We start from the raw sequence: 27,057 nt of genomic DNA, 5'->3' as shown, positions 1-27,057 counted from the left end.
GTTTCTTACATTTCCAACATGGAGGCATGCTGCTTTAACTCTCATCAACTGAACATGGCAGTGAACACCAAAATAAGCTGGTATATCCGTGACTTCTGATCATGGTCTGCACTGTTTGCTATTCAGTCAGTAAATACTTTGAAATTTACACGTCACGGTCTTGGGATTCATTCATTAAACGCATAACATTATAAAAATTTGTAATTGATAATGGTTGCCTTCTACAGACAAGACTAGTGTGCTCTAGTTGGAATATAAGTATGAACAGAAATTGTCTTAAATATTTTATTGGTCAACAAATCATTGTATCATAAACTTGTGCAGAATATACAAACAGTATGTGCTAATAAGGCACTAGGGAATAAAGAAATTATTTACACAAAATTATAAAATAAAGTATACTAAAATTGCATACAATATAAACAATCGATTTTATATGAATCTAATTTAAAATGAAGAAACATTAAAGCACTGTAAGATGAAATCACAGACAATCAAAATCACTTCAGGATGTATATTTTTTCATTCTGAAAGTATGATCTAAAAGACACATTATGCCCAGGAAATGCTTTTATTTCTATTTCTGAAAAGCTTTTTTTAATATTTTTTTTATGTCCTTGAATGGTTACCTTAAAATACACATTGATCAATTACATGAACCATCTTTTGCCCAGTTCTTTTTGGAATTACATTGTAGTTCTATTTTAGTGATTTAGTATTTTTGTATGGAAGTCAAAATACTACTTTGTTTACATTTTGCTACCTTTATGACAAACAATTTCATATTCAGTGCTACTTTCTTCAGGTGAAAATCATCTAACATGCTCTAAAAACGTTCTTAAAACTTTATAAAACTTATGTTTGCCCTTTCTAAATAATGAAATATTTATTTGTTTCCGAGACATAATGTGCCTTTAATAAAATTACTGTTAAAACAAACCATGATAGGCAACATTCTGAAATAATGTTAAAAAAACTGTTTGAAACAATTCTTAACATTTTGAAATAAAATACAATGATTATATAATACAATTCTGTAAAATAGGGACTAAATTCATGCCCTGATTTATCACAGATTTAGCTTTGAAAAAGTGCAATCTAGTGTTTCCTAATAATTAAATTTATTAGAAATCTTATTGAATAGTTATCATGTAATTTTGAAAAAAAAAAGATATTATACAAAGTTGAAACAAATCAGCATGCTATACAAAAGATAACTTTAATATTCTATATAATGATACAAATTGAGCTATTTATTGTACACATAAATTAGTGGAAGGCAATAAGCTATGGAAAGTTACCATGCAGTCAAATTTAGAAAACTTTTTTCTTTGAAATTTTACTTCTTAAAATATATAACTAGCCTATTTTAATTTTTTGTCTATAATGTCACAAATAAATATATACCTTTACCTGTGTGCTAAAAATAGTATTTATAACATGAATAACACAGTACATAATTATTATGATACATACTAAAATGTAATATTTTCACATAGAAAAATTATATGTATAGTTGAATACACAATATATGCAGCAACATATACGCTCAGCATATATACATGTACACACAATATGCACACACCTTTACACAAATTATATGCATGCATAACAGAGTTACACAATCTTTGCTGCATATGAGTGTGTATGCAAACCATCAACACAAGTATTTTATAAAAGTCGAATCAAAACACATTGATTCCTAGAAAGGAATAAAAATGAAGAAGTCTGGAGTGACTAGAGGAAGAAATGAGAATTCAAAATGGCTACACCGTTACAAAATGAAACATGTTGTAAGACTGTCAAATGTTTCACTTAAGCTGAATGTCCTCTGTCAGTTTTGTAATGGCCTCACAGAACTGTTTATTATCAGTTGAAGGTATTTTAAGTTTTCCTTGGCATTTGAAATTGAAAAAGTTTCAAGTGAAAATATTTCAAGTTTTGATTTGCATTTGAAATTAACAAATTTTCATCTAAGGTATTTCAAATTTTGATTTTCTTATGAAATTTACCATAATGAATGTTATTGAAAGTTTCACCTTGCATATAGAACTGTCTATTGTCAGTTGAAGGTATTTTAAAATATATTAAGAAGTGAACTGTAAAAACACCAATAAAAACACTGTAATACTCCACAGCTGCTTTAATACAGTGAATATCAATTTTCATCCAAAATAATTTACTGAATATGTATAATATTTCAGAAAACAGGCCTTAAATTACATATATTTTAACTGTTTGTTTTTATAATATCTATAATCATTTTCTTTATTAAATAAATGAAAAGAAAATAAAATCCAAATTAACCAACCCATAGGTCTTTGCAACAAGTATAGAATCGGGCTTAAAACTTTAAAATGGACTGTTCCAAATGCAAAGTACGTAGGGAAAAATCCATTAAATGAAAATCTTTTAAACATAAATCCATTACTGGTAAACAGAAATCCATTAAACATAAATTCATTATAGGAAAATCCATTAAACAAAAATCCATTAAATAAATTCAACAGTATACAGTATAAATTGACAGTCCTAGCAATATTGAAGAACATATAATATAATATGAAGGCAGCATCATGTAAAATACAGATTGAGAATTCCAACAAAATATAATATCTGCAAATGTTCAGTTAATACTGATTAGTCATAGAATAAATATAATACAATTTTATTTATAATAATGTATATATAATGCTATATATATGTATATATATAAAAAAATGAAACACTAGGATGAATTACTGTACAATAATTTACTTATTGCATTGAATTTCATTTGACATTAGTAGTGATATAAATAAATATCACATTCTAATTCATGATATACATGTATATGTATATATAAGCAACTGTTAAACAGCAGTTATAATATGAAGGCACAGATGATCAAGCAGAAGAAAGACGTTACACCCAAATAACTTGATAGTTGACAAAAATTGCCACATTTAGAAGTAGTACTGGTATGCAAATTTTCTGTAATAACATAAACCTTTCAGCCTTTGTATCTTAAGTATTGTGTATGAAAAATAATCAAAATGCAAATTGTATTCAAATTGAAGCATTTAGCAGTATTTTTTATATAATTTGCAGTTTGATATATACCAAAGTGCCGTTACAATAATGAAATAAATTTTTTGCATTTTTGTTCCAACTTGGCGCTGATGTATTATGAATATTCCAGTCATTTTGCATGCAGGCAAGTACTGAATAAGTATTCCTACATTTCTGTACTGATACTATCTGGATTCTCCACATACAAAACTGCCAACATCTCCAAATAAATGGTTAGAAATGTACCAGTGGATGGGGAATAAATGGCATGAGAAACAAGTATTCTATCAGTGCAACTAAATTACCCAATTAATTAAATATCGTAAATTTATATGCCAAGTGCTGACTACTTTTATATTACAATTCTTACATCATAGACTTTCATGACACTTGTTAGGTCATAGTGGAAAAGTACAGAAGTAATGTTTACTTGTAATACTGAATCTCCAAAAATGCTGAGACAACCTGAGTATATATGAGACAGTAGTAAATCAAGTTCTGAAATCATCAATGACTGGGTTATATCTGTGATGACTTGTGTCCTAATTATGATAATTGTGATAAACTGGTTGTAGGTGACGGATGACGGTAATGGGCCCCTGTCCTCACTATGAATAGTATGATGATATAGATAAACTGGTTGTAGGGGATGGTTGAGGGTTTAGGACAGCTAACCTGTGTCCTGTAATAAACTGGTTGTAGGTTAATTATCCATGAGGGTTTAGGACAGCTGACCTGTGCCCTGTAATAAACTGGTTGTAGATGATGGTTGAGGGTTTAGGACAGCTGACCTGTGTCCTGTAATAAACTGGTTGTAGATGATGGTTGAGGGTTTAGGACAGCTGACCTGTGTCCTGTAATAAACTGGTTGTAGATGATGGTTGAGGGTTTAGGACAGCTGACCTGTGTCCTGTAATAAACTGGTTGTAGCATCCATGATGGATGAGGGTTTAGGACAGCTAACCCATGTCCTGTAATAAACTGGTTGTAGCATCCATGATGGTTGAGGACAACAAACCCTTGTCCTAACTATGATGATTGTGATAGTCTGGTTGTAGGTGATACATGATGGTTGAGAGATTAGGACAGCTGAACTGTGTCCTAACTATGATGACTGTGTTAAACTGGTTGTAAGTGACTGGTGACTGCCGACGGTTGAGGGGTTAGGACAGCTGGCTGAAATCCAGTTGCTGATAGACTCATGCTGAGGTATTGGGCTGCTTGTAACCTGAAATATATGATTAATGTAGTGTTAAATACTTTGTCAACAACAGAGGCCTTTGTCATCCATTATTTTTAATAAACATTTTTAACTCTTACCCTGCTGGAACCGAAATTGATAAATCATTTCCACCAGTTTAGATGCTTTAAACTGTTGGCTGACTAACTTCAGATTTTTATCCCCATATTATCAAAATTGAAAATAGACAGTTCCGAAAAAGGATGCTGGACAAGTCCATTTAAGAAATACAGCAGGTTAAGAGGTATAACTTTTTTATGTAACAAAAAATGCCTGAAGAGTCTATATTAATTAATGCAAAAATTGTGATGATTCAGTTTTATTAAAAGGCTAATGTGCTAAAAATTTACCCCCCCCCCCCCCCCCTAGAATAATTTACCCTTCCCCTAGAATAATTTACCCTCCCTCTATAAACATTTACCTTCCAAACCACAATTATTTTCCCCCCATAGTGTATGTATTAACCCTCCCGATTATAATAGGCAATATTTACACCTTGCATTCCTTATAAAGGTGTAAGGTCTTTAAATAATATAAAAAAGCATAAATGTGACCACCTTTAGCAGGTACTATTATCTTTTCATTGAAAAACTGCTAAAATTTAGTGGTGTATAATCACAGAAATTTTACAGAACACACATTATACAACTGCTAATTTCAGTACTTGATATGTTGTTTCTCACAGAACACAATACTGCAAAATCATAATTATTTGTGGGGTACTAATTTTCATGGTTTTGTGGATAGGTCAATCCACAAATTTAGATTCCAATAAAATTTTATTTTGACTGCTTAAGATTATTGTGCATCACATTATTACATTTTACCTGTTGGAAAAATTAACAGTCCACGAATTTAATAACTTTTAGAAATTTTTTGACAAAACCATGAAATTTCATGCAAACAAAATTAAGGAATTTACAGTACTTCAGTCTTCAGCATTACAGTGACCTCCCAAGTTAGCCCAAAACATTGAATGGCCCTCTCCGAGCCTCCGATTTCAAGATTTCAGTCCGTAAAATTTTAGCCTGCTGACTGTCTAATCACTATAATGCTAGAAGACTCAGTGTTGTGTACTATTTTTTTCATTAACATCTTTCCTTACGTAATTCACACTTATTTTGTTGAGGGTAAAAGTGAGAATAAAATGTGCTAGCCATGATAATCATTTTTACACGAAACAACAAACAATTTTCAATTTGAAGTAGAGTTCAAAACAAAAATGAAGAAGGATGATCAAACAAGACAAGGAGTGATTTTTTACATGCACATAAAAGCAAAACAAATAAAACTGGGAATATTAATACATTGCAAAATTTTCTTGAGAAAGTTTCCTATTAAAAAATGCTTTTTTTCTAGGAAAATTTTGCCGTTGGTGTTAAGCATGTGCAAAATATTTGGCAATTTTGTCAAAAGGAACATACATTTTTTTGTATATATAAACCAGGTCAGAGCTAAGCCACCCTGCTCATCCACTGTACTCTGGCCTATGGTTCTATACAGTTTGGTACCAAACACAGGCGCTAGTCACATAATCCAATATTTTACATAACCGCTCTATATATGTATCTTATTATTGTATATAGCCCATATAAAACTTTAAAAAGTTTGTTTCAAGCACCTGTGGTACCAAACTTAATATTACTGGAAATATCCCAATAAGAGCACTGCAAAATTAATGCTCGGCATTAAACCCCAAAGTATAAATTGGTTTGAAGAATGAAATATCATTTTTCAATTTACACATTCATGATATATTCCAAAACATATTGTACAATATGATATTTTATCTAAACAATCCTTATGATTATAAAATAACAAGAAATTGTCATAAATCAAGGTTTTATTTATTCAAGTCGTCAAGTTAGAAAACAACTAGAACAAATTGTTGATGGAACAAAGTTTTACACCAGTATCACTGTGACATTGACCATCAACCTAATGATCTCAAAATTAGTAAGGGTCATCAACTTATCATGGGCAATCAAGTCCCTACCATTTTTCACAAACGTGGACTAAGTTTGGGACTATGATTTTGACCTAATGACCTACAAATCAAGAGGGGGTCAAACCATCATCCACTGTCCATGGGCAATGTTTCAAAACCTTGAATTAACTCTGTCTCAAGTAATTGAGTAGACAGTGATATTATACAAAGTATCACTGTAACCTTGACCTTTGACCTAATGACCTAAAATCAATAGGGGTCATTTACTGACCTACTTTGTAAGAGGAAAGCAAACCGATTAGTTTTTGAGCTGACATCAATATTACCATTGGGCATATAACAAGGGATACCAGACAAGTTTGTTTCAGAAATTTAGCAAGTAACAAATAAAAATGCAAGGAAAATGAAAACAAGAAATTCAAAAAGGTACAAGAAATAAAACAATTGTTGCAACACAACAATAAATATGCCATCGGTAAGTTGTGTTGAATCACCCATGATCTATAAGGAACCTCCCAGTCTTGACAATTGATTGGTAGGAACTGTATATTATATTATGATATATTAGCATTTGCTGCACTAACTCAATTCCCGAGAATTTTTTTCTTTATATTATCGATTTTAATGATTGTAAATTTTCAGAAACTTAGCGGCGAACTTTATTAGGAGTACAGACATTTAACAAGGACATACTTGTAGATCTGGCTCTGTACTGGTAACAATGGCATATACATGTTCTGGTGTTCAAGAATTTAGTCGCGATATTGGTGTAATGTTTTGTAATCTAACATTTTTTATTTTCTCTGTATTTCCAGTAAATGGTTAATCTTACTGGCATTTCCTTGATACCGAGCTCTTTTAAGCATTAATTGTCTACAAAAAATCAGATTTTTTACTGTTGCTGATTTCCATTGCTGTCAATTGTGTCCCTAGTTATAGTCAATATTCTTAATGTAGAACTGTAATACTTTATATATATTTGGACATCTAGTAAAGCAATTTTTACTGTGTTGGTAGCAGTGTGCAGTTGAAGTCAGTGTTCTGTTACTTTTTAAGTAGAAAAAAACCCAGAAGTATAACATTTATATAAAAAGATAAATTTAGCAAACAGGCTTAAATAATTGAAAATATTACTACAAGCCAGTAAGCAAAATAAAAATAACATTAAATTTAATAAAGATGTATTATTAAATAGGCAAGCTTGTTGAGAGTTATAGGGTTTTTAAATGTTAAAGATTTGTGAAGTATGGGGTTCCTTAATTTGCAATTGTAGTAAGGAGGTTTCAAATTGAAATTTTATTAAGTGAAATAATTACAAAACAAGCAGATGTGAGGAATGAAATCTGTGAAGTATGGGGTTTCCAAATTAATGGCTGTGAAGTATGGAATATAAAACCAACCGATATGAATTATGGGGTTTCCAAAACTTACAGTTGTGAAGTATGGGGTTTCAAAATTGGCATGGAAAAAATGGGATTTTCAAATGACAAGTTAATTAATTTTTCTTAAGTACTGCTAATTAATTTCACAATAATAGCTGTCAAGTATAGAATTTAAAACTAATAGATATGAATCTTGGGGTTTGTGAAATATGGGGTTTCAAAACTGACATGTAAAAAATTACAAGTGAAATAATTTTTCTACAGTAATGCCAATTAATTCAAAGAAATCTAAACATTCAAAACCACTATCTAAACTATGTGTCCAATACCATATACAATCTACCTGTGCAAAATGATTTTTTTTTATTTTGCCAAAATACTTAATGAAAATTTGTCTTAAAATTTTGACTTATTCCTTACAAGTAACAAAAGTTTAAGGATAAAAATAACAACAGGGTAACTTTTCATTTGAAATAACAGACAGATACAGAGACAGACAAAAAGACTGACATGTATACACATGATTTTACCTGTTTATTCTCGATTTGAGGCAGAAACGGCCTTCTGCTTGATGACCTGCTAATACATGCATTGTTTCTGTTTGATCATTATATTTATAGACGAAAAAAAAGAGTAAGAAATTACTAGAATTTTTTTTTCTTTTTTACAGATTTTTAATCTAAATGACTTATATTCATTTAAGATTACACATGTGTAAAATATTTTCAATAACCAAAAGTTTAATCATGTAACATGTTTTTTTTAAAACAAATAAAAATTGATTTTTTTTTCTTTTTAATAAATTACTGCAAAATTTCTTTAAAGATTTTTAACTTAGATATTCTATAAAATGCTTTAAGAATATATTTTAATTGGTGCATAGTGAAGGCTATATAAGAAAACCACAAATCACCACACAAACACTTGAAAGACAATAGCTCAAGCAACAGTAGGGATTTTCACATACAAATTATACATGCATTATTGTCTAAACCTTCAAAATCATCATCAAAGGAAAAGGACTTCATTATTACTGGTATATTGTCCATAACTCTTCCATGAATTATATTCTGAAATTATTCTATTAAAGATTTTGTGTTATTTTTAGTACCTGTGATTTTTACAGCTGAACGTTATATTGAATAAATGGTAAAAAAATGCCAAAAATTTGAAAAAAACTTGAGATAATGAACAATAAATGAACAAAAATTGCAGTCTTTATAGCATAAAGGTGACAGTACCAAATCAGTTATTAGGGTACCTGTTATTTTAAAAGCTGAATGTCAGGTCAAAAAAAGCAAAACATAGATATTAAATTGAACAAACAAATGCAATGGTCATTGCAAAGGGGATAAAAAGTACATCTTGTACCTTGACTAAAGATATTTCAAATATGAGTAATGAATTTCAGTCAGAGTTAAGCCCCCTGAATGGCAAAATAACTTTCTGATGCCACCAGTATAACCCTGCTATACCAGCCTGCATATCAGTGCAGTCAAATAAAAAACTATCATAAAGTTGATTTCTTATATCAGCATATGATATCAAGATCCCTAAACATAACAATTGTCAATTCAAAATTTGAAATTGCATTAAGTCTTGTCCATAACACTAATTTTGCAGAGAGAGCTAATCAATTTTCTCTTTCCAATGTGTTAATTTCAACTCCAAATATTGCTACACTCTTTGTGTTTAATTTTTTGATATCTAGCATTTGTGAAATACTGTTGCTTGCACTACTGTTTAAAGTGTATATTTTTTTTTATTAATCCATCACCATACTGCATTCCTACAGTTTTGTCAACAGGACAACAAGTCAAAACCATGAAATCTAAAGGTAACAAGATACATTTTTTGTCAACAGGATATTAAGTCAGGGGCATGACATTTATAGGTAACAAGATACAATTTTGTCAATAGCATTACAAGTAAATAAACAAGAGCTGTCGGTAGGACAGCAAGGCTCGACTATTCTTAGTGCTTGATAGTAAAAAAAATGCTTGATACAGTTACCTCCTCCTGTTTACAGGTTGGGGTCATGATGGTGAACAAGTGTGCAAAGTTTCAAAGCCATATGTCAATGGACTTTGAAAATATTTGAACTATTACAAAAACTTTAACGTAAATTCTAAGTCGAAAAAGGGGCATAATTCTGTCAAAATGCTTGATACAGTTACCTCCTCCTGTCTACAGGTTGGGGTCATGATGGTGAACAAGTGTGCAAAGTTTCAAAGCCATATGTCAATGGACTTTGAAAATATTTGAACTATTACAAAAACTTTAACGTAAATTCTAAGTCGAAAAAGGGGCATAATTCTGTCAAAATGCTTGATACAGTTACCTCCTCCTGTCTACAGGTTGGGGTCATGATGGTGAACAAGTGTGCAAAGTTTCAAAGCCATATGTCAATAGACTTTGAAAATATTTGAACTATTACAAAAACTTTAACGTAAATTCTAAGTAAAAAAAGGGGCATAATTCTGTCAAAATGCTTGATACAGTTACCTCCTCCTGTCTACAGGTTGGGGTCATGATGGTGAACAAGTGTGCAAAGTTTCAAAGCCATATGTCAATGGACTTTGAAAATATTTGAACTATTACAAAAACTTTAACATAAGTGGTTACGCCGACGCCGACGCTCGGGTGACTACAATTGCTCTACTTATTCTTATCGAATAGTCGAGCTAAAAAATATGATTTAAAATTAAAAAAAAAATATTCAAAATCTAAAGGTAACAAAATATAGTTTTGTAAACAACAGGAAAGAAAATTACACTCATATACCAAAATATAATTTAAAGGTAACAACATTTATCACCATAACTTTCAGTAAACAACAGGATAAAAACAGGATAAAACTAATTATAATACAATTAAAAGGTAACAAGATACAGTTTGTAAAAGACACTGTAAAAATTTTAAAAAGCTGTTTGGGAATAAGCTCAGAATATGGTATGTTTGGGAAGAGCCTAATTTTTTTCTTTGGGAATGTTCGAGGTATCACTTGAAGGAAAATGGAACACACATTGTTACAAGTGCATATTTAGGACAAATATGGAGATGGTAAAAATAATGAGAGGCACAGCAAATCCTTAAAACATTTTGTGTCTGTGACATCATGCCAAAAGAGTTAAAATGTGACGAAAATCTTGCTCTTGAAATAAAACTATTCCTGAAAGCACTGCAATTTTACTTCTACATGTTTTATTATAATGATACACATTCATCATACTATTGCCTATAGACTACTATAATATACATATATAACAGCAAATTATATGATAAAATAATCTTTACATTCCAAAACATATATTGCAGATTTCATAATAATAAATAGCTTAGGCCTACAAAGATTGTAAAACTTAAATCGGAAACCAATCCAAAATATCTAATTTGATTTTTTATTCCATGGTAACAGAATCAAGTTTATATATCAACCAGTGGTTAAACTATTTGAATATATTTGAACTGTAAAGGTTAAAGCATTCCCACAAAGGTCACACTATTTAAAACCTTACCATTGGTTTATTTAGATATTTTATTGTCAAGATACAACCAATAATATTATCTGGATTTTAAAAGCTGATACCCGATTTCAGTTTTATAATCTCTGAATAAATAATGTAACTGGCTGCAATGCTGAAATGAGTCGTGTCATGACAAAACCAACGTAATGCGTTTGCGACCAGCATGGATCCAGACCAGCCTGTTCGCTTACAAACCCTATTACAGGTAGAGAAATTGATAGCGCACAGCATGGATCCTGATCAGACTGCGCGGATGCGCAGGCTGTCTGGATCCATGCTGGTTGCAAACGCATTATGTTGGTTTTGTCATTGCCCGGCTCAAAATATGGTTCAAAGTTCCGGTGCAAGTTACCTGACCATGCAGGGAAAAAATATGTGGTGCACAGGACACTCTGGGGATAATTTTCATACACATGTATACCTATTACTAGGCATGCGGTAGCTTATAAGTGGCCTAAGTCGAACTTGTATTTCTGTATGGAAAGGACCTAGATCCACCTTCTCTCTATATAAAAATGATAAACACAATTTGTAATTTAACATTCCTTCGACTTACTAATTCAACAACTGCCATAACTTCAGAAACCTAATTAAGCAACTGCAAATATTTTTTCATGCCATGTTGAATTCACCTCATCAAAAAAATCATATTTTTTATAGGTACATTAGCATCATGTTTTAATATATACATAAATACCCTATTCTGAGTTAAGGTCCAAAAAACTACACTATTGACAATGTTTGTCCACAACCCTCATACATGTATATTGTTTAGTTTGCAATATGATGAATAATTCAACAACCAAAAAAGCCCCTGCAAATGTTATTTTTTAGTGGAGGAAAAACAAATAGTCCCTCAATTAATTTTTCCCCTGCATTAATCGACATGACATTTATTCACAAATTCATATTAACAAACTGTATCACCCATACAATGCATTATCAGCAAGCCAATTAAAGTAATTTTAAGCAATTTAATAACCCATCTTAAAAAAAAAAGAAAATCAAGCTATCAACTTCTTACTTATTAAAAAACAAAAACAAACTGTTTATTGAAATAAAAAGCAAAATAACAAATGCAAAAAAAAATTATACATAAAAAAAAATGAACAAGAAAAAGCCACCGTCCCACAATAATAGCATGAAAGCAATGCATCATTGAAGCAACTTTACAAGAACCGGAAAGACTTGTACAATCTTATAACACTAATTACATTCAGTTTACGAATATCCAGCAGTTCAGGGGGAGTACGTCTGTACGGGGCTGTCTGTAGATGCAGTCTATAAAACTGCATTCTCAATCTCCTAAACAATGATTACATTCAATAATATTATCCCTTTCAACAATTGGTCAACATATATGGCATTTGCAATTTATAACGAAAATAAATATTCTAATATTTTTGTTGATATTTTCCCCCAAAAATGAACAGATTTCAACAATTGAAAGAGGTGAAAAAGCTTGTGAGTTTCAATAAGTTTTAAGTTTTTTTTAGAAACTTTCTAAATAATAAGTTTTTTAAATAAACATAATGTTAAGGCTTTGTTTCAACTCTTACCAATATATTTAACATATTAAATGCACATGTTGATACATCTTTCATTTAAAGATTTTTAGTGAAAAATTTTGAAATATGTTCTAACTGCCCAGTGAATATCAAACAACAGGTGATGAACAGTGTGCATTGATATGCTGGCTGATCTTGGTCTGCATTGGTCACATTGTGTAAACTGAGTTTCAGACACATAGTTTCATTTTAATCCTTTCTTCACTATTAATCCAATACAGTTGGCAGTTTAATATAGAACTTATTGATTTAAATGTTAAATTAATAAAAAAAACAACAACTTTTTTATGTATTGTCAATTACAAAAAGTCACATGACTTGGCAACTACAAGCATACTAAGTTGACAAATAATAAATCATTACTGATCTATGACAGTTGGTTGCAAATATTAAAATCAAGGTCAAGGGTAAAAATTCTTAAAAATTTGATAATCTAGTGTGCTTAGATGCAATCAATTACATCACAAAAACCTGAAAATGTAAAAGCATGGAAAATAAAAGAATTTAACTCTTGTGCACAGAAACTTTGAGTAATACCTAGCAACCAATTGGCTGAAAAAAGTATGCATTACACAGGAATCAAGATTTTATCTAAACAAGACAATTCTACCAAAAATAAGATAGAAAAATATGTCATCTAAGGGCAACATAGAACATGCACTATAAACAGTTTGAACAGAGGAAGGACTGGCATGCAAAACTACAACAACAACTAAAACAACAACAACATGATTCATAACACAGAAGAATTGACAACAGAAAGGGAAAAATATTATCTTTACTAGGTTTCATGATATTACCAGATCTAAAACAATTTTTTTTAATTTTTACATTAAAATTTAATCTTTCTTCATCAAAAATTATCTTACTGTTGAGTTTAGAGCTTTTCAAAATCAGTGTCAGAAATGCCAAATTAAAAGTTCTAAAACAAGAGCAACCAATTTTTTTAATTTTACTCTGTCAAATTTAAGTCATATCAGTTAATTAAATTCCTCGCAATTAATTTAACTTGTAGTCATTACAACTCCTCCCAATAAATTAAACTCCTCCTAGTTCAATCGACCCACAGTGAATTAAACTCCTAGCTTATTTAACCCCTCTTAGTTCAATCAACTCACAGTAAATTAAACTCCTCCCATTTAGTTAAACTTCTCCTACTTAATTTAACTTGCAATCAATTAAAGTCCTCCTAGTCAATATAACTCCTCCCAGCCATTAAACTCCTCCCAGAAATGATATAAAGCTTGCCACCTACTTGTTTCATATTGCTTTCCTAGACACATTTCATTTAAGTGAAATGACTCCAGTAAGATTTTTTTCAAATACATGTATCCAATTGTTCATTTAAATTTTTGCATTAGTTCACAGCGGGCATTTTATCTTTTTTGTACAGAACAGAATGAATGTAGAGACACAAAGAAATAACAAATAACAAGAAAGTCAAAGAACTAGAAAACAACAGAAAAACAACAGAAAAGAAGAAAACAACAGAAAAGAGAAGACAAACCTATGAATATAGTTCTAAATTTTAACATTTTGCATGCATGGTACTAACAAAGGCAGACAGAGGAAACCTGCTTCAAGATCTTTTTTGTTCGCAAAATAGGGTAAAAAAGTTAAATCTGGAGTGGCTTTCTTTTTTGCTTTTAAAGAACTTTCATTTTATGCGAGGGTTCCTCCATCTGTTGGAAAATAAACAAGGAATTGTCATGCAGTATTATAACAAGGCCAAGACTGATGTTTGGAAAAAAGCAACATATCTATTATCGAACAGTTTTTAATTAAACAGTGCTAAGATTCTCTAATTTCAAAATCAACACTGTCTTGCTATATTTACATGTACAGTGCAAATGTGAAAACTATGTAGAGTGAACTCTAAGGGAGCAATTACCTCTTACAACAACAGTTTCAATTTTCTTTCCCCCAAAATAAGGTTTTCATAAAAGATTTAACCTGTTTAGAGCAACACCTTTCAGCGAAAAATCAAATGTTTTGCATCCCAAAAGAAAGTTGTTCTGCAGAGGTTTTTACTGAAACTGTCATAATCTTCATTGTAACTGTCATGACCTTTACTGTAACTGTCGTAACCTGTTCTGTAACTGTCGTGACCTTTACTGTAACTGTCGTAACCTGTTCTGTAACTGTCATAACCTTAAGTCACTGTTGTAACCTTTACTATAACTGTTGTAACCTTTACTGTAACTGTCGTAACCTTTACTTGTAACTGTCTTAACCTTTACTGTAACTGTCTTAACCTTTACTGTAACTGTCGTAACCTTTACTGTAACTGTCGTAAACCTTTACTTGTAACTGTCGCAACCTTCACTGTAACTGTCGTAACCTTTACTTGTAATTGTCGCAACCTTTACTGTAACTGTCTTAACCATTACTGTAAATGTCTTAACCTTTACTTGTAATTGTCGCAACCTTTACTGTAACTGTCGCAACCTTTACTGTAAATGTCTTAACCTTTACTGTAAATGTCGTAACCTTTACTGTAACTGTCGCAACCTTTACTGTAAAAGTCTTAACCTTTACTGTAAATGTCGCAACCTTTACTGTAACTGTCGTAACCTTTACTGTAACTGTCGCAACCTTTACTGTAACTGTCGTAACCTTTACTGTAAATGTCGCAACCTTTACTGTAACTGTCGTAACCTTTACTGTAACTGTCGTAACCTTTACTGTAACTGTCGTAACCTTTACTGTAACTGTCGTAACCTTTACTTGTAATTGTCGCAACCTTTACTGTAAATGTCGTAACATTTACTGTGAATGTCGCAACCTTTACTGTAACCGTCGTAACCTTTACTGTAACTGTCGTAACCTTTACTGTAAATGTCGTAACCTTTACTGTAACTGTCGTAACCTTTACTGTAACTGTCGCAACCTTTACTGTAACTGTCGTAACCTTTACTGTGAATGTCGCAACCTTTACTGTAACCGTCGTAACCTTTACTGTAACTGTCGTAACCTTTACTGTAAATGTCGTAACCTTTACTTGTAATTGTCGCAACCTTTACTGTAAACTGTCGTAACCTTTACTGTAAATGTCGCAACCTTTACTGTGAATGTCGCAACCTTTACTGTAACTGTCGAACTGTCTAACCTTTACTGTAACTGTCGTAACCTTTACTGTAACTGTCGTAACCTTTACTGTAAATGTCGTAACCTTTACTGTAACTGTCGTAACCTTTACTGTAACTGTCGTAACCTTTACTGTAAATGTCGTAACCTTTACTGTAACTGTCGCAACCTTTACTGTAACTGTCGTAACCTTTACTGTAACTGTCGTAACCTTTACTGTAACTGTCGTAACCTTTACTGTAAATGTCGTAACCTTTACTGTAACTGTCGCAACCTTTACTGTAACTGTCGTAACCTTTACTGTAAATGTCGTAACCTTTACTGTAACTGTCGTAACCTTTACTGTAACTGTCGTAACCTTGAATTTTAAATTATTTTTAAATATCTTGAGAACTTTTATTCTAATTTGACTTTCCTCTCTTAAACAGAGGTTAAAAAAAGGAAAAAATGGCATTCAAACTTCAGACCAGTAACACTTAAGTATGCTTTATGCTTATTCATAGTTGCCATAGAAATCCATGCTAGTGACTTGTTCTCAGAAGATTGTTCAGTCTTTTTATATTTTGTACTACAAAAGTTCATTGTTCTTAAGATAATTGTTGTTTTTTTTAATATGCAAAGAAGTTTGGACAATATCTTTCCATGCAGTTAGTCGCATGCTGTGACTATCATTTTGCTTTATTGATTGTTGTTTTGTCTAAAGTAATCAGTGTAAATAAGAAAAAATATGCCAACTAGCAGGAGACTAATACAGTCCTACGTATCAAAATGACCTTAACATGAAAATTTATTTAACATGATAAAATTTATCAATGAATTTTTTAACAGTTAAAGCATGATTTTCATAAAGACTAGTCAAAAAAAATTCCGTAAACAAATAGCTTTGGTTATCACAATAAAACATTTTTACATTTAGAATTCAATACAGAATGCCTATACCTAAACATAGTCTTGGCCTTTCTATAAATAGAACAAGGGAGATAAACAAGTTGGGAGAGTACAGAAGTCATTAAACTGTTTTACTACCTCATTGACTATGTTTGGTACAATGTGTTGGTTGTGCTATATCCCTAGTATAGCTCGCCTAAATCAGGGGTAATTATAAAACATCGTTATTTATATCATGCATAATATTCATATCTAAATACTTCTGTGTCATGCAGTCTACACATAACTTACACAAAAAATATGCCAGTTTTCAAACGACATACAAATAAACACACTACAGAACACACACAGTCATACAGACAGACGAATGAACATATTAATGCCATTTGGCATTTGAAAGGCCCAGTTCTGAATATTTTGTTACATTTAAAGGGTACAATAAAGGAAATCTGAAAAGGACATGTTTTGAGCATATTACAAAAAAATTCCTTGAAATTAAGATTATATAACTTTTTTTTTCTCTTCTCTTTTTTTAACTGAACATTTTTTATCTCTGTATATATTGATAATACATTAAAATACTTACATTTTAAAATGAAGGTATTATGAACAACAAACCTTAAACTGTCAATGACCAATCTTTAATCTGACAGCTAAAACATAACAAATACTTACTTGACAGCATCAAGGTGAACTCCACCTGCACTCAGGTCGCCCTCGGAAGAGTCGGAGTTAGGTCGATGTATTGGCTGTAGACTACTGTCCACCACAGTACCGGTACTGCTGTACTTATCTACCCCGGCACCACCGATCTCCCCGCCCCAGGCAGACCTCATACCACTCTTTCCTCTACTTGGACTTTGGAAAAGAAAAGATTAATAAAGTTGCTTTTTTTGGGTTTTTTTTTGTTACAACAGGACTAATTAACGTTCTTACAGGTAAAACTGTACATTGTTTCAGTCACGTAGTAACATGTTGTTGACATGAAACTTTAATTAAAATAACCTGATAATATGATACATCATTAGATGAATTAGCTAAATTTGCAATAAAGTACGTCAACTTAGCATGGGTATGAAACTAATGAACTTGTGACAAACAGTTTGTTGAACTTTGTTCATCCCAACAACATCAGAAGTTGCTCCTAAAAATGGAAAAGGGGAAGTGGGTGAACTCTCCAACTGTTGCCAAGCTAGATGATCCTTACCCTTAAACCAGCATGCCTCCAGATTCATCCTTATTTTCATGAAAATATTTCAAAAGTAAAAATATTGCAAAGTGCAAAAAGAAAGTAATTTACACATTGCAAACAGCACTAATACAATCCACATAAATTATCAAAAAGAAGTAAAAAAATATGCAAAATAAACCTTTACTGCGTTAGTAAGACAGTATAAACAAGATATGTTTGTAAAACATGTATGCCCCCCTATCAGCAGCCAATTAGTCATGTGATAAGGTTATTATGCATGACTTCTGACCCAGTGATCAAACAATTAATAAGGGTTATAAAGTATCTACTGGTCATGACCATGACCTTTGACCTCTTGACCCAAAACTCAATAGGGGTCATCTGCTGGTCACGACCAATCATCATACAAAGTTTGAAGTTCCTAGGCCTAGGCGTTTTTAGTAAATTGATCAGAAACCGTTTTTACCTACAAGGTCAATGTGACCTTGACCTTTGACCCCTTGACCCCAAAATCAATAGGGGTCATCTGCTGGTCATGACCAATCACCATGCCTAGGTTGAAGTTCCTAGGCCTAAGGGTTCTCTTATTATTGATCAGAAACCGTTTTTACTTACAAGGTCATTGTGACCTTGACCTTTGACCATGCCTAGGTTGAAGTTCCTAGGCCTAAGGGTTCTCTTATTATTGATCAGAAACCGTTTTTACTTACAAGGTCATTGTGACCTTGACCTTTGACCCCTTAATCCCAAAATCAATAGGAGTTATCTGCTGGTCATGACAAATCACCATACCAAGTTTGAAGTTCCTAGGCCTAAGTGTTCTTGAGTTATTGATCAGAAACCGTTTTTACTTAAAAGGTCAATGTGACCTTGACCTTTGACCCCTTCACCTAAAACTCAATAGGGGTCATCTGCTGGTCATGACCAATCATCACACAAAGGTTGAAGTTCCTAGGCCTAAGGGTTTTTAGTTAATTGATCGGAAACCGTTTTTACCTACAAGGTCAATGTGACCTTGACCTTTGACCCCTTGACCCCAAAATCAATAGGTCATCTGCTGGTCATGACCAATCACCATACCAAGTTTGAAGTTCCTAGGCATAAGGGTTCTTAAGTTATTGATCGGAAAGCATTTTTACCTACAAGGTCAATGTGACCTTGCCTTTAACCCCTTAACCCAAAATCAATAGGGGTCATCTGCTGGTCATGACCAATCACCATACCAAGTTTGAAGTCCCTAGGCCTAAGGGTTCTTTAGTTATTGATCGGAAACCGTTTTTACCTAAGAGGTCAATGTGACCTTGACCTTTGACCCCTTGACCCCAAAATCAATAGGGGTCATCTACTGATCATGACCAATCACCATCTCAAGTTTGAAGTCCCTAGGCCTAAGGGTTCTTTCATTATTGATCGGAAACCGTTTTTACCTACAAGGTCAATGTGACCTTGACCTTTGACCCCTTAACCCCAAAATCAATAGGGTCATCTGATTGGTCATAACCAATCACCATACCAAGTTTGAAGTTCCTAGGTCTTAAGGTTCTTTAGTTATTGATTGGAAACCGTTTTTACCTACAAGGTCAATGTGACCTTGACCTTTGACCCCTTGACCCCAAAATCAATAGGGGTCATCTACTGATCATGACCAATCACCATACCAAGTTTGAAGTTCCTAGGCCTTAAGGTTCTTTAGTTATTGATCGGAAACCGTTTTTGCTTTCAAGGTCAATGTGACCTTGACCTTTGACCCCTTGACCCCAAAATCAATAGGGGTCATCTACTGATCATGACCAGTCACCATACCAAGTTTGAAGTTCCTAGGCCTTAAGGTTCTTTAGTTATTGATTGGAAACCGTTTTTGCTTACAAGGTCAATGTGACCTTGACCTTTGACCCCTTGACCCCAAAATCAATAGGGGTCATCTACTGATCATGACCAATCACCATACCAAGTTTGAATTTCCTAGGCCTTAAGGTTCTTTAGTTATTGATCGGAAACCGTTTTTGCTTTCAAGGTCAATGTGACCTTGACCTTTGACCCCTTGACCCCAAAATCAATAGGGGTCATCTACTGGTCATGACCAATCACCATACCAAGTTTGAAGTTCCTAGGCCTGAAGGTTCTTTAGTTATTGATCGGAAACCGTTTTTGCTTTCAAGGTCAATGTGACCTTGACCTTTGACCCCTTGACTCCAAAATCAATAGGGGTCATCTACTGGTCATGACCAATCACCATACCAAGTTTGAAGTTCCTAGGCCTAAGGGTTCTTTAGTTATCACTCGGAAACCATTTGGTCTACGGACCGACGGACCGACAAGTGCAAAGCAATATACCCCCTTTTCTTCGAAATGGGGGCATAATAATAGTGATAGATAATGTAAAATCAGTTATTAATCGCACATAAGATATAAATTATTACTTGAATCTTTTTACTTTTTTTAGTATGTTTTTACCAAGTTTGATTTTCTTCAAATATTAAATTATTTATATATCTAAAACAATTATATAAAACAAGAGCTGTTGTTAAGACAGCATTCTCAACTATTCTCAGTGTTTGATGGTAAAACAAGAGCCTGGATAATATACAATTTTCTAAGTTAAAAAAAAGACATAATTCTGTCAAAAGAATCACAAAAATGAGTCTTGAAAAATGACATGCTATTATACTCTCAAATAAGTGTGTGAAGTTTCAAATCATTCTCTTCAATAGTTTTTGAGATACTAACTTGCCGAAAAACTTAGACGAAGTAACACTGACAACAACACCTGGATGAGTATAACAGCTCCAATTATTCTGTGAATAGTTCAGCTAGGATAATATCTTTTTCTTTTATGATAGTCATGTGACAACCTGCTTTTCATCCTACAGATGAACCTCACAAAACTATAATTCTGACTAAATGAGCAGCACCATGACAAAACCAACGTAATGTGTTTGCAACCAGCATGGATCCAGAACAGCCTGCGCATCCGCGCAGTCTGATCAGGATCCATGCTGTTTGCTATCAGTTTTGCTACTTGTAATAAGGTTGGCAAGCGAACAGCATGGATCCTGATCAGAATGCACGGATGCACAGGCTGGTCTGGATCCATGCTGGTCTGGATCCATGCTGGTCTTAAACGCATTATGTTGGTTTTGTTGTGACGCGGCTCAAATAAAATTTACTGTTTCATTAAAATTCTTCCATACCTGAACCTAAAGTCTTTGGGTAGAGCATTGCCATGTATGGCATCATGTCGGGATTTCATAAGTTGTTTCTTGAAATCTTTTCTAGTATTACCATAACCATTAAATATATGATCACAAAAGTAAAGTCGGCCATCACAGTATATCTGAAAATGACAAAATTAAACATTAAAACAGAGAAATATGCAGTAACATATACTAAACAGAATTAACTTTTAACTGCTGAGTTTCTCATTGGACTTGTCAAGCTTCACTATCAATTTTGAAGATATCAAAATGAAAATTTGAATATTGGTAAGCATTAGTTTTAGCCCAGGGACCTAACTATGGAACCATTTAAACAACTTCTATACAGGACCATCAAACAATCAAGCCATTAATATCTAGTTGAGATGTGGTTCTAAGAAATTGTTGATAATGAACAATGTATGATGTCAGATTGCTTGATATCTTGGTAAATAAAGGACTTAATATCATTAACTTGTTACCATTACAAACAATAACTCTGTTAAGAAGTAAAAAATTTAAAATATATGGAAAGTTGAACTTGCAAGGATCATTCCAGGAACAACATTATGTCGAGTCATCAAAAGTGGTTGAGTATGATCAGACATTTCAGCAGCAGAGTTAATATCGTACTTGAATACACGGAACATGTCGCCTCTACTCTGTACACAGGGCCGAGTACGGTTCCTGTTTTGATTGCTATAAATCTCATTCAACATCTCCTCTGCTTTGGTAATACCCGGAAACCTGGATGAATATAAAGAAATACATGTATTAAATTTAATCAGATATTTCATTTTATTTTGTACACCTGGAACTGATATCAACAGGTAACTTTACTGTCATCTTTCATGGATGTAGTACTTGTATCACAGATTGATTAATTTACAACATGCTTCGTGCATTATTTCAGGTACATGCTGGCAGCTGAGTTTAATTTTTTCTTACAAAATTGCAAATTTGAGACAAATACTCTCCACTGACAAAAATCCTGTGAACTGAGAACTTCAATGATGCATATTGTACAACCAAAGGACCATAAAAATCTTAAATTTCTTCTTTTTTTCTGTTAAATCCAGTGCCATTGCTTAAACAAAGCAGCTTATCCTATGTGTTTCACTGCTTTATATCATTTCTAAACAAATAGGAAGTCTTTTGTTCCAAGAATTTGGTTACTACTCACTCAACAAAACTCAATCAAATTTTATAAATCTTCATGGGAGACCAGTCTATAGCAAGACATTCTGATTGGTTCAATTTGGCTAAAGTTTTGAAAATGACCAATGATGGAGCTCCATTTTATGACTGGTCTGCAATTTTGTTTGATATTTTATGGCTGTATTTGTATCATAACAAATCTCTTCTTTAACGTCATGTGACAATTTATGCCTCAAATTATTTTACATTATGACTGGTTAACTTATAAAATTAATGTAGAAACTCACAAAAGAAATTTTACAAAATTTTTTTTTACAAAGACACTATGCAAGTTACTAAACAAGAAAGGTAGGTGAATTACATTTCAATGCATAAACAAATGCTGAAAATGAAACAAACTTTTGTAATGAAATAAACATCTGTATGTATGGCAGCAAGGCAATAAAACTGTGTCTATTTATAGCACAAATCAGAATACAATAATAAAAGACCAAAATTGAAACTTTCCCCATTCAGTGCATTCCTCAAAAATTAAATGGTGCAATTTACATGTGAGTCTGCCAGAGTATCGTAACATGTGTGTAAACATTATTTTATGGGTCACACTCAACACCATTTTAATCTACTTTCTCCTTTAAAAAGCTTTAACCCTAATAACCTGCTAAATTTCATAAATGGATTTGTCCAAATTACAGACTGTAACTGTCCATTATCATTTTTGGGGATATCAGAGTGAAAATTTTGTGTAGGTCAACCAACATTATCAATCTTGATCAGACTGCATGGATATTCAGGCCGGCCTGGCTCTTTACTGATGGTACAGGCTAATTACTTTCGGTTTCAGCATGGGAAGAAGGGTTTAAAAAAAATATATTTCACCTTGCTACTTGTAAAAAGAAAAAGCAATAATGACTGTCTTATCAAATATTCATAATCATAAAAAAAAGAAGTGAAACTTCATTTTTTGCTGAAAATTTTGTTCATGAAAATAATAAAGCAAATGTGTTCTTTTGGTAATCATTTTTTGACATTTTTTTTGTTAGCGGAATATGTGACAGAAATCCAGCTTTTAATATCCTGACAGCTTACAAACACCACTGAGATAAAACAAAAACCTAGAGAAAAAACTAGAAATGTGTCCATAGGACACGGATGCCCCCACACGTCACTGTTCTGTCAATCTTATGACTCTAGGTCAAATATTTTTTGGACTACATGTGCCACAAGTTGAAAACTAAAAATCAACAAAGGGCCATAATTCTGTTAAATTTGGTCGCAGCAAAAATTCCTTCCTTTACTACCATCTACACATTAAGGTTGTTAATCCCTGTAAGTTTAAGCAAAATCTGCCATCCGGTTTAAGAGGAGTTGCGTTCACAAAATTTCTACAAAGTATATAATGAAAAAATCAACAAAGGGCCATAATTCTGTTAAATTTGGTTGCAGCAAAAATTCCTTCCTTTACTGCCATCTACACATTAAGGTTGTTCATCCCTGTAAGTTTAAGCAAAATCTGCCATACGGTTTAAGAGGAGTTGCATTCACAAAATTTCTACATAATAAGTATATAGTGAAAAAATTGACAAAGGGCCATAATTCTGTTAAATTTGGTCGCAGCGAAAATTCCTTCCTTTACTACCATCTACACCTTAAGGTTGTTCATCCCTGTAAGTTTAAACAAAATCTGCCATCCGGTTTAAGAGGAGTTGCGTTCACAAAATTTCTACATAGTATATAGTGAAAAAATCAACAAAGGGCCATAATTCTCTTAAATTTGGTTGCAGCAAAAATTCCTTCCTTTACTACCATCTACACATTAAGGTTGTTCATCCCTGTAAGTTTAAGCAAAATCTGCCATCTGGTTTAAGAGGAGTTGCGTTCACAAAATTTCTACATAGTATCTAGTGAAAAAATCAACAAAGGGCCATAATTTTGTTAAATTTGGTCGCAGCGAAAATTCCTTCCTTTACTACCATCTACACATTAAGGTTGTTCATCCCTGTAAGTTTAAGCAAAATCTGCCATATGGTTTAAGAGGAGTTGCGTTCACAAGATTTCGGGACGTATGGACGGACGGACGGACGGACAAGTGCAACGCTATATGCACCCACATTGTGGGGGCATAAAAACTACAAAAAAGAAATTAAAAAAAAAACAAAATAACCAAAAGCACTACAAAATAAGATAACTATTTAGTGAGTTAAAAATAATCTTTGATATACAGTCAACTAGTATCATATAGTTCAACAATTTTTTTGTGTCACACATGTGCTATCACTTACACCCTGCGGCATGGCACGCCCTCTTTGTTCATGTAAAAGTCATACCCGACACGGCAAGTTTGATTTTTCAAGGTTTTCCTGTTTTTAACAATATCGATACACTTGAAATGAACTTTATACAAAACATATACAGGGTGATTCATAATATCTGATACTGTTTCAAATGTTAATAGAATGTTGTGCCATAATAAAACAATTATGAATGTTATATCACTTGAAACAGTATTGATACAGTTTTATTTGAACCAAAAGAACGAAAGAACACTGACATCATGATGTCATTGATGACGTCATAACAAGTTCTTATTTTTCAAGATTGCCTTTATCCAAGCAAAAGGATGCTGAAGTTGTTCAGCTCTATTTTGAAAGCCATTCACCGATCACAACCATATAATTATGTATTGAAAAAGATACAAGAATTTATCAAGCACATGTAAAATATTTTGCCAATAAAATATCTTTATCATACTGGAAAAGCTATAACCTTGGAATGCATGAAAAGCTTTAGCCATTGCCTGTTTTTCTGAATCAATAGCAAGAGCGATAAGTAATCACATGTGTCGCCTCATGATGGCCAATTTCATGTTGGGACAAATTTTGTGACAGACGGACAGACAGTGCACAACTAGACTTGGTACTGATCATTCCTGTAAAGTTTGGATAAAATTGCACCAGTAGTTTATGAGGAGTAGTCCGGACAAGCTTTTGCGTATCTGGCAACACACAGAAAAAAACACCTTTTTATCAAAGGGCCATAACTCGGCCAAAAATCATTCAACCAGAAAACCCCTGCAATATGCGCAAGGACTTGAGCTACAGATCAATCCTGTAAAGTTTCATTGAAATTGCATTAGTGGTATAAGAGAAGTAGTCCGGACAAACTTTAAAAATAAAAATTATTAAAGGGCCATAACTCTGACAAAAATCATTGAACCGGAAAATGCTGACAATATGCACAACTAGACTTGGTACTGATCATTCCTGTAAAGATTGGATGAAATTGCACCAGTAGTTTATGAGGTATAGTCCGGACAAGTTTTTGTGTATCTGGCAACACACAGAAAAAAACACCTTTTTATCAAAGGGCCATAACTCGGCCAAAAATCATTCAACCGGAAAACCTGTGCAATATGCGCATGTACTTGAGCTACAGATCAATCCTGTAAAGTTTCATTGAAATTGCATTAGTGGTATAAGAGAAGTAGTCCGGACAAACTTTAAAAATAAAAATTATTAAAGGGCCATAACTCTGACAAAAATCATTGAACCGGAAAATGCTGACAATATGCACAACAAGACTTGGTACTGATCATTCCTGTAAAGTTTGGATGAAATTGCACCAGTAGTTTATGAGGAGTAGTCCGGACAAGCTTTTGTGTATCTGGCAACACACAGAAATAAAACACCTTTTTATCAAATGGCCATAACTTGGCCAAAAATCATTCAACTGGAAAACCCGTGCAATATGCGCAAGGACTTGAGCTACAGATCAATCCTGTAAAGTTTCATTGAAATTGCATTAGTGGTATAAGAGAAGTAGTCCGGACAAACTTTAAAATTAAAAATTATTAAAGGGCCATAACTCTGAAAAAATTATTGAACCGGAAAATGCTGACAACATGCACAACTAGACTTGGTACTGATCATTCCTGTAAAGTTTGGATGAAATTGCACCAGTAGTTTATGAGGAGTAGTCCGGACAAGTTTTGTGACGGACGGACGGACAGACGGACAGACAGACGACAGAGAAGTGATCCCTATATGTCGCCACTACTCCGTAGAGGCAACTCAAAAATGAACAGGGCATTTTTTTTGGGTAACCTGTCACAGATTTGTACTTTCATTTTAGTACATAAACTTTCATATATGTACATGTAACACGATTCTTTATATTGCAGACTGTTTTTCTATCATAGAAATATACCTGTATCAATGTTTGTTAATTTTATTTGAGCATACTCAAAAGCAACATTTGGACCTTATAACTGGAGTACAAATCACAAAAATTTCTGGGCAATTATGAATAGGGTGATCTATTCTTTTCCATTTATTTCTTTTCTATCAATATATAAAGTGGAATGACTTTTCAATTATTTGTTTACTGTACGGATAAAATAATTTTTGTTTAATAAAGCCTCTATAACCCTGTATTCTGTATTTCTAATATGGGCTAAACTAAATATCAAAGATATCTACACAAGGTTTCACTTACAATGACGACACAACCATGATCACAACTAGCTGTCCTTCAGGAGTTTCCGTGTTTACAAAGTCATCAAGTTCAAGGTCAAGTATGAACGGGATATGATGCCGGCTACAGCGACACTGTGGTTTCTCGTAACCAAGAATCTGCTGTCGTATAACTAGAGGGCAATGACTGCGTGCAACTGGAGGAGTGGCCGATGGTACACGCTCAGAGACTGACGGAGCTTGCTGTCTGGGCGGAGAAGAGCTACGAGCTGTTGATGCTCGAGATCTGGCTGACCGTCTGCCAGCATTTCTGTGAATGAAATATTGACCATATCTTAACATCGATGAGC

The 27,057-nt window shown here is 33.0% G+C and overlaps 1 protein-coding gene across 1 annotated transcript in view; it reads right to left on the bottom strand.

Annotated features, from left to right (window-relative positions):
• Positions 1–271: 271 nt before the first annotated feature.
• The window catches only part of LOC132738335 (uncharacterized), a 56,993-nt gene continuing 30,207 nt past the window's right edge, over positions 272–27,057 (bottom strand). The window contains 7 exon segments of the mRNA XM_060725823.1: positions 272–4,279; positions 8,152–8,200; positions 11,570–11,653; positions 17,367–17,549; positions 21,075–21,217; positions 21,623–21,824; positions 26,730–27,017. Coding sequence (XP_060581806.1) covers positions 4,157–4,279; positions 8,152–8,200; positions 11,570–11,653; positions 17,367–17,549; positions 21,075–21,217; positions 21,623–21,824; positions 26,730–27,017 — 1,072 coding nt within the window. The 3' untranslated portion in view covers positions 272–4,156.

This window comes from Ruditapes philippinarum, unplaced genomic scaffold, assembly GCF_026571515.1.
Source record: "Ruditapes philippinarum isolate M1 unplaced genomic scaffold, ASM2657151v2 ctg1450_1_1_1_1, whole genome shotgun sequence".
Taxonomy (NCBI): domain Eukaryota; kingdom Metazoa; phylum Mollusca; class Bivalvia; order Venerida; family Veneridae; genus Ruditapes; species Ruditapes philippinarum.
The sequence above is the reverse complement of the archived record's forward strand: the minus strand, read 5'-3'. Positions and strand labels throughout refer to the sequence as shown.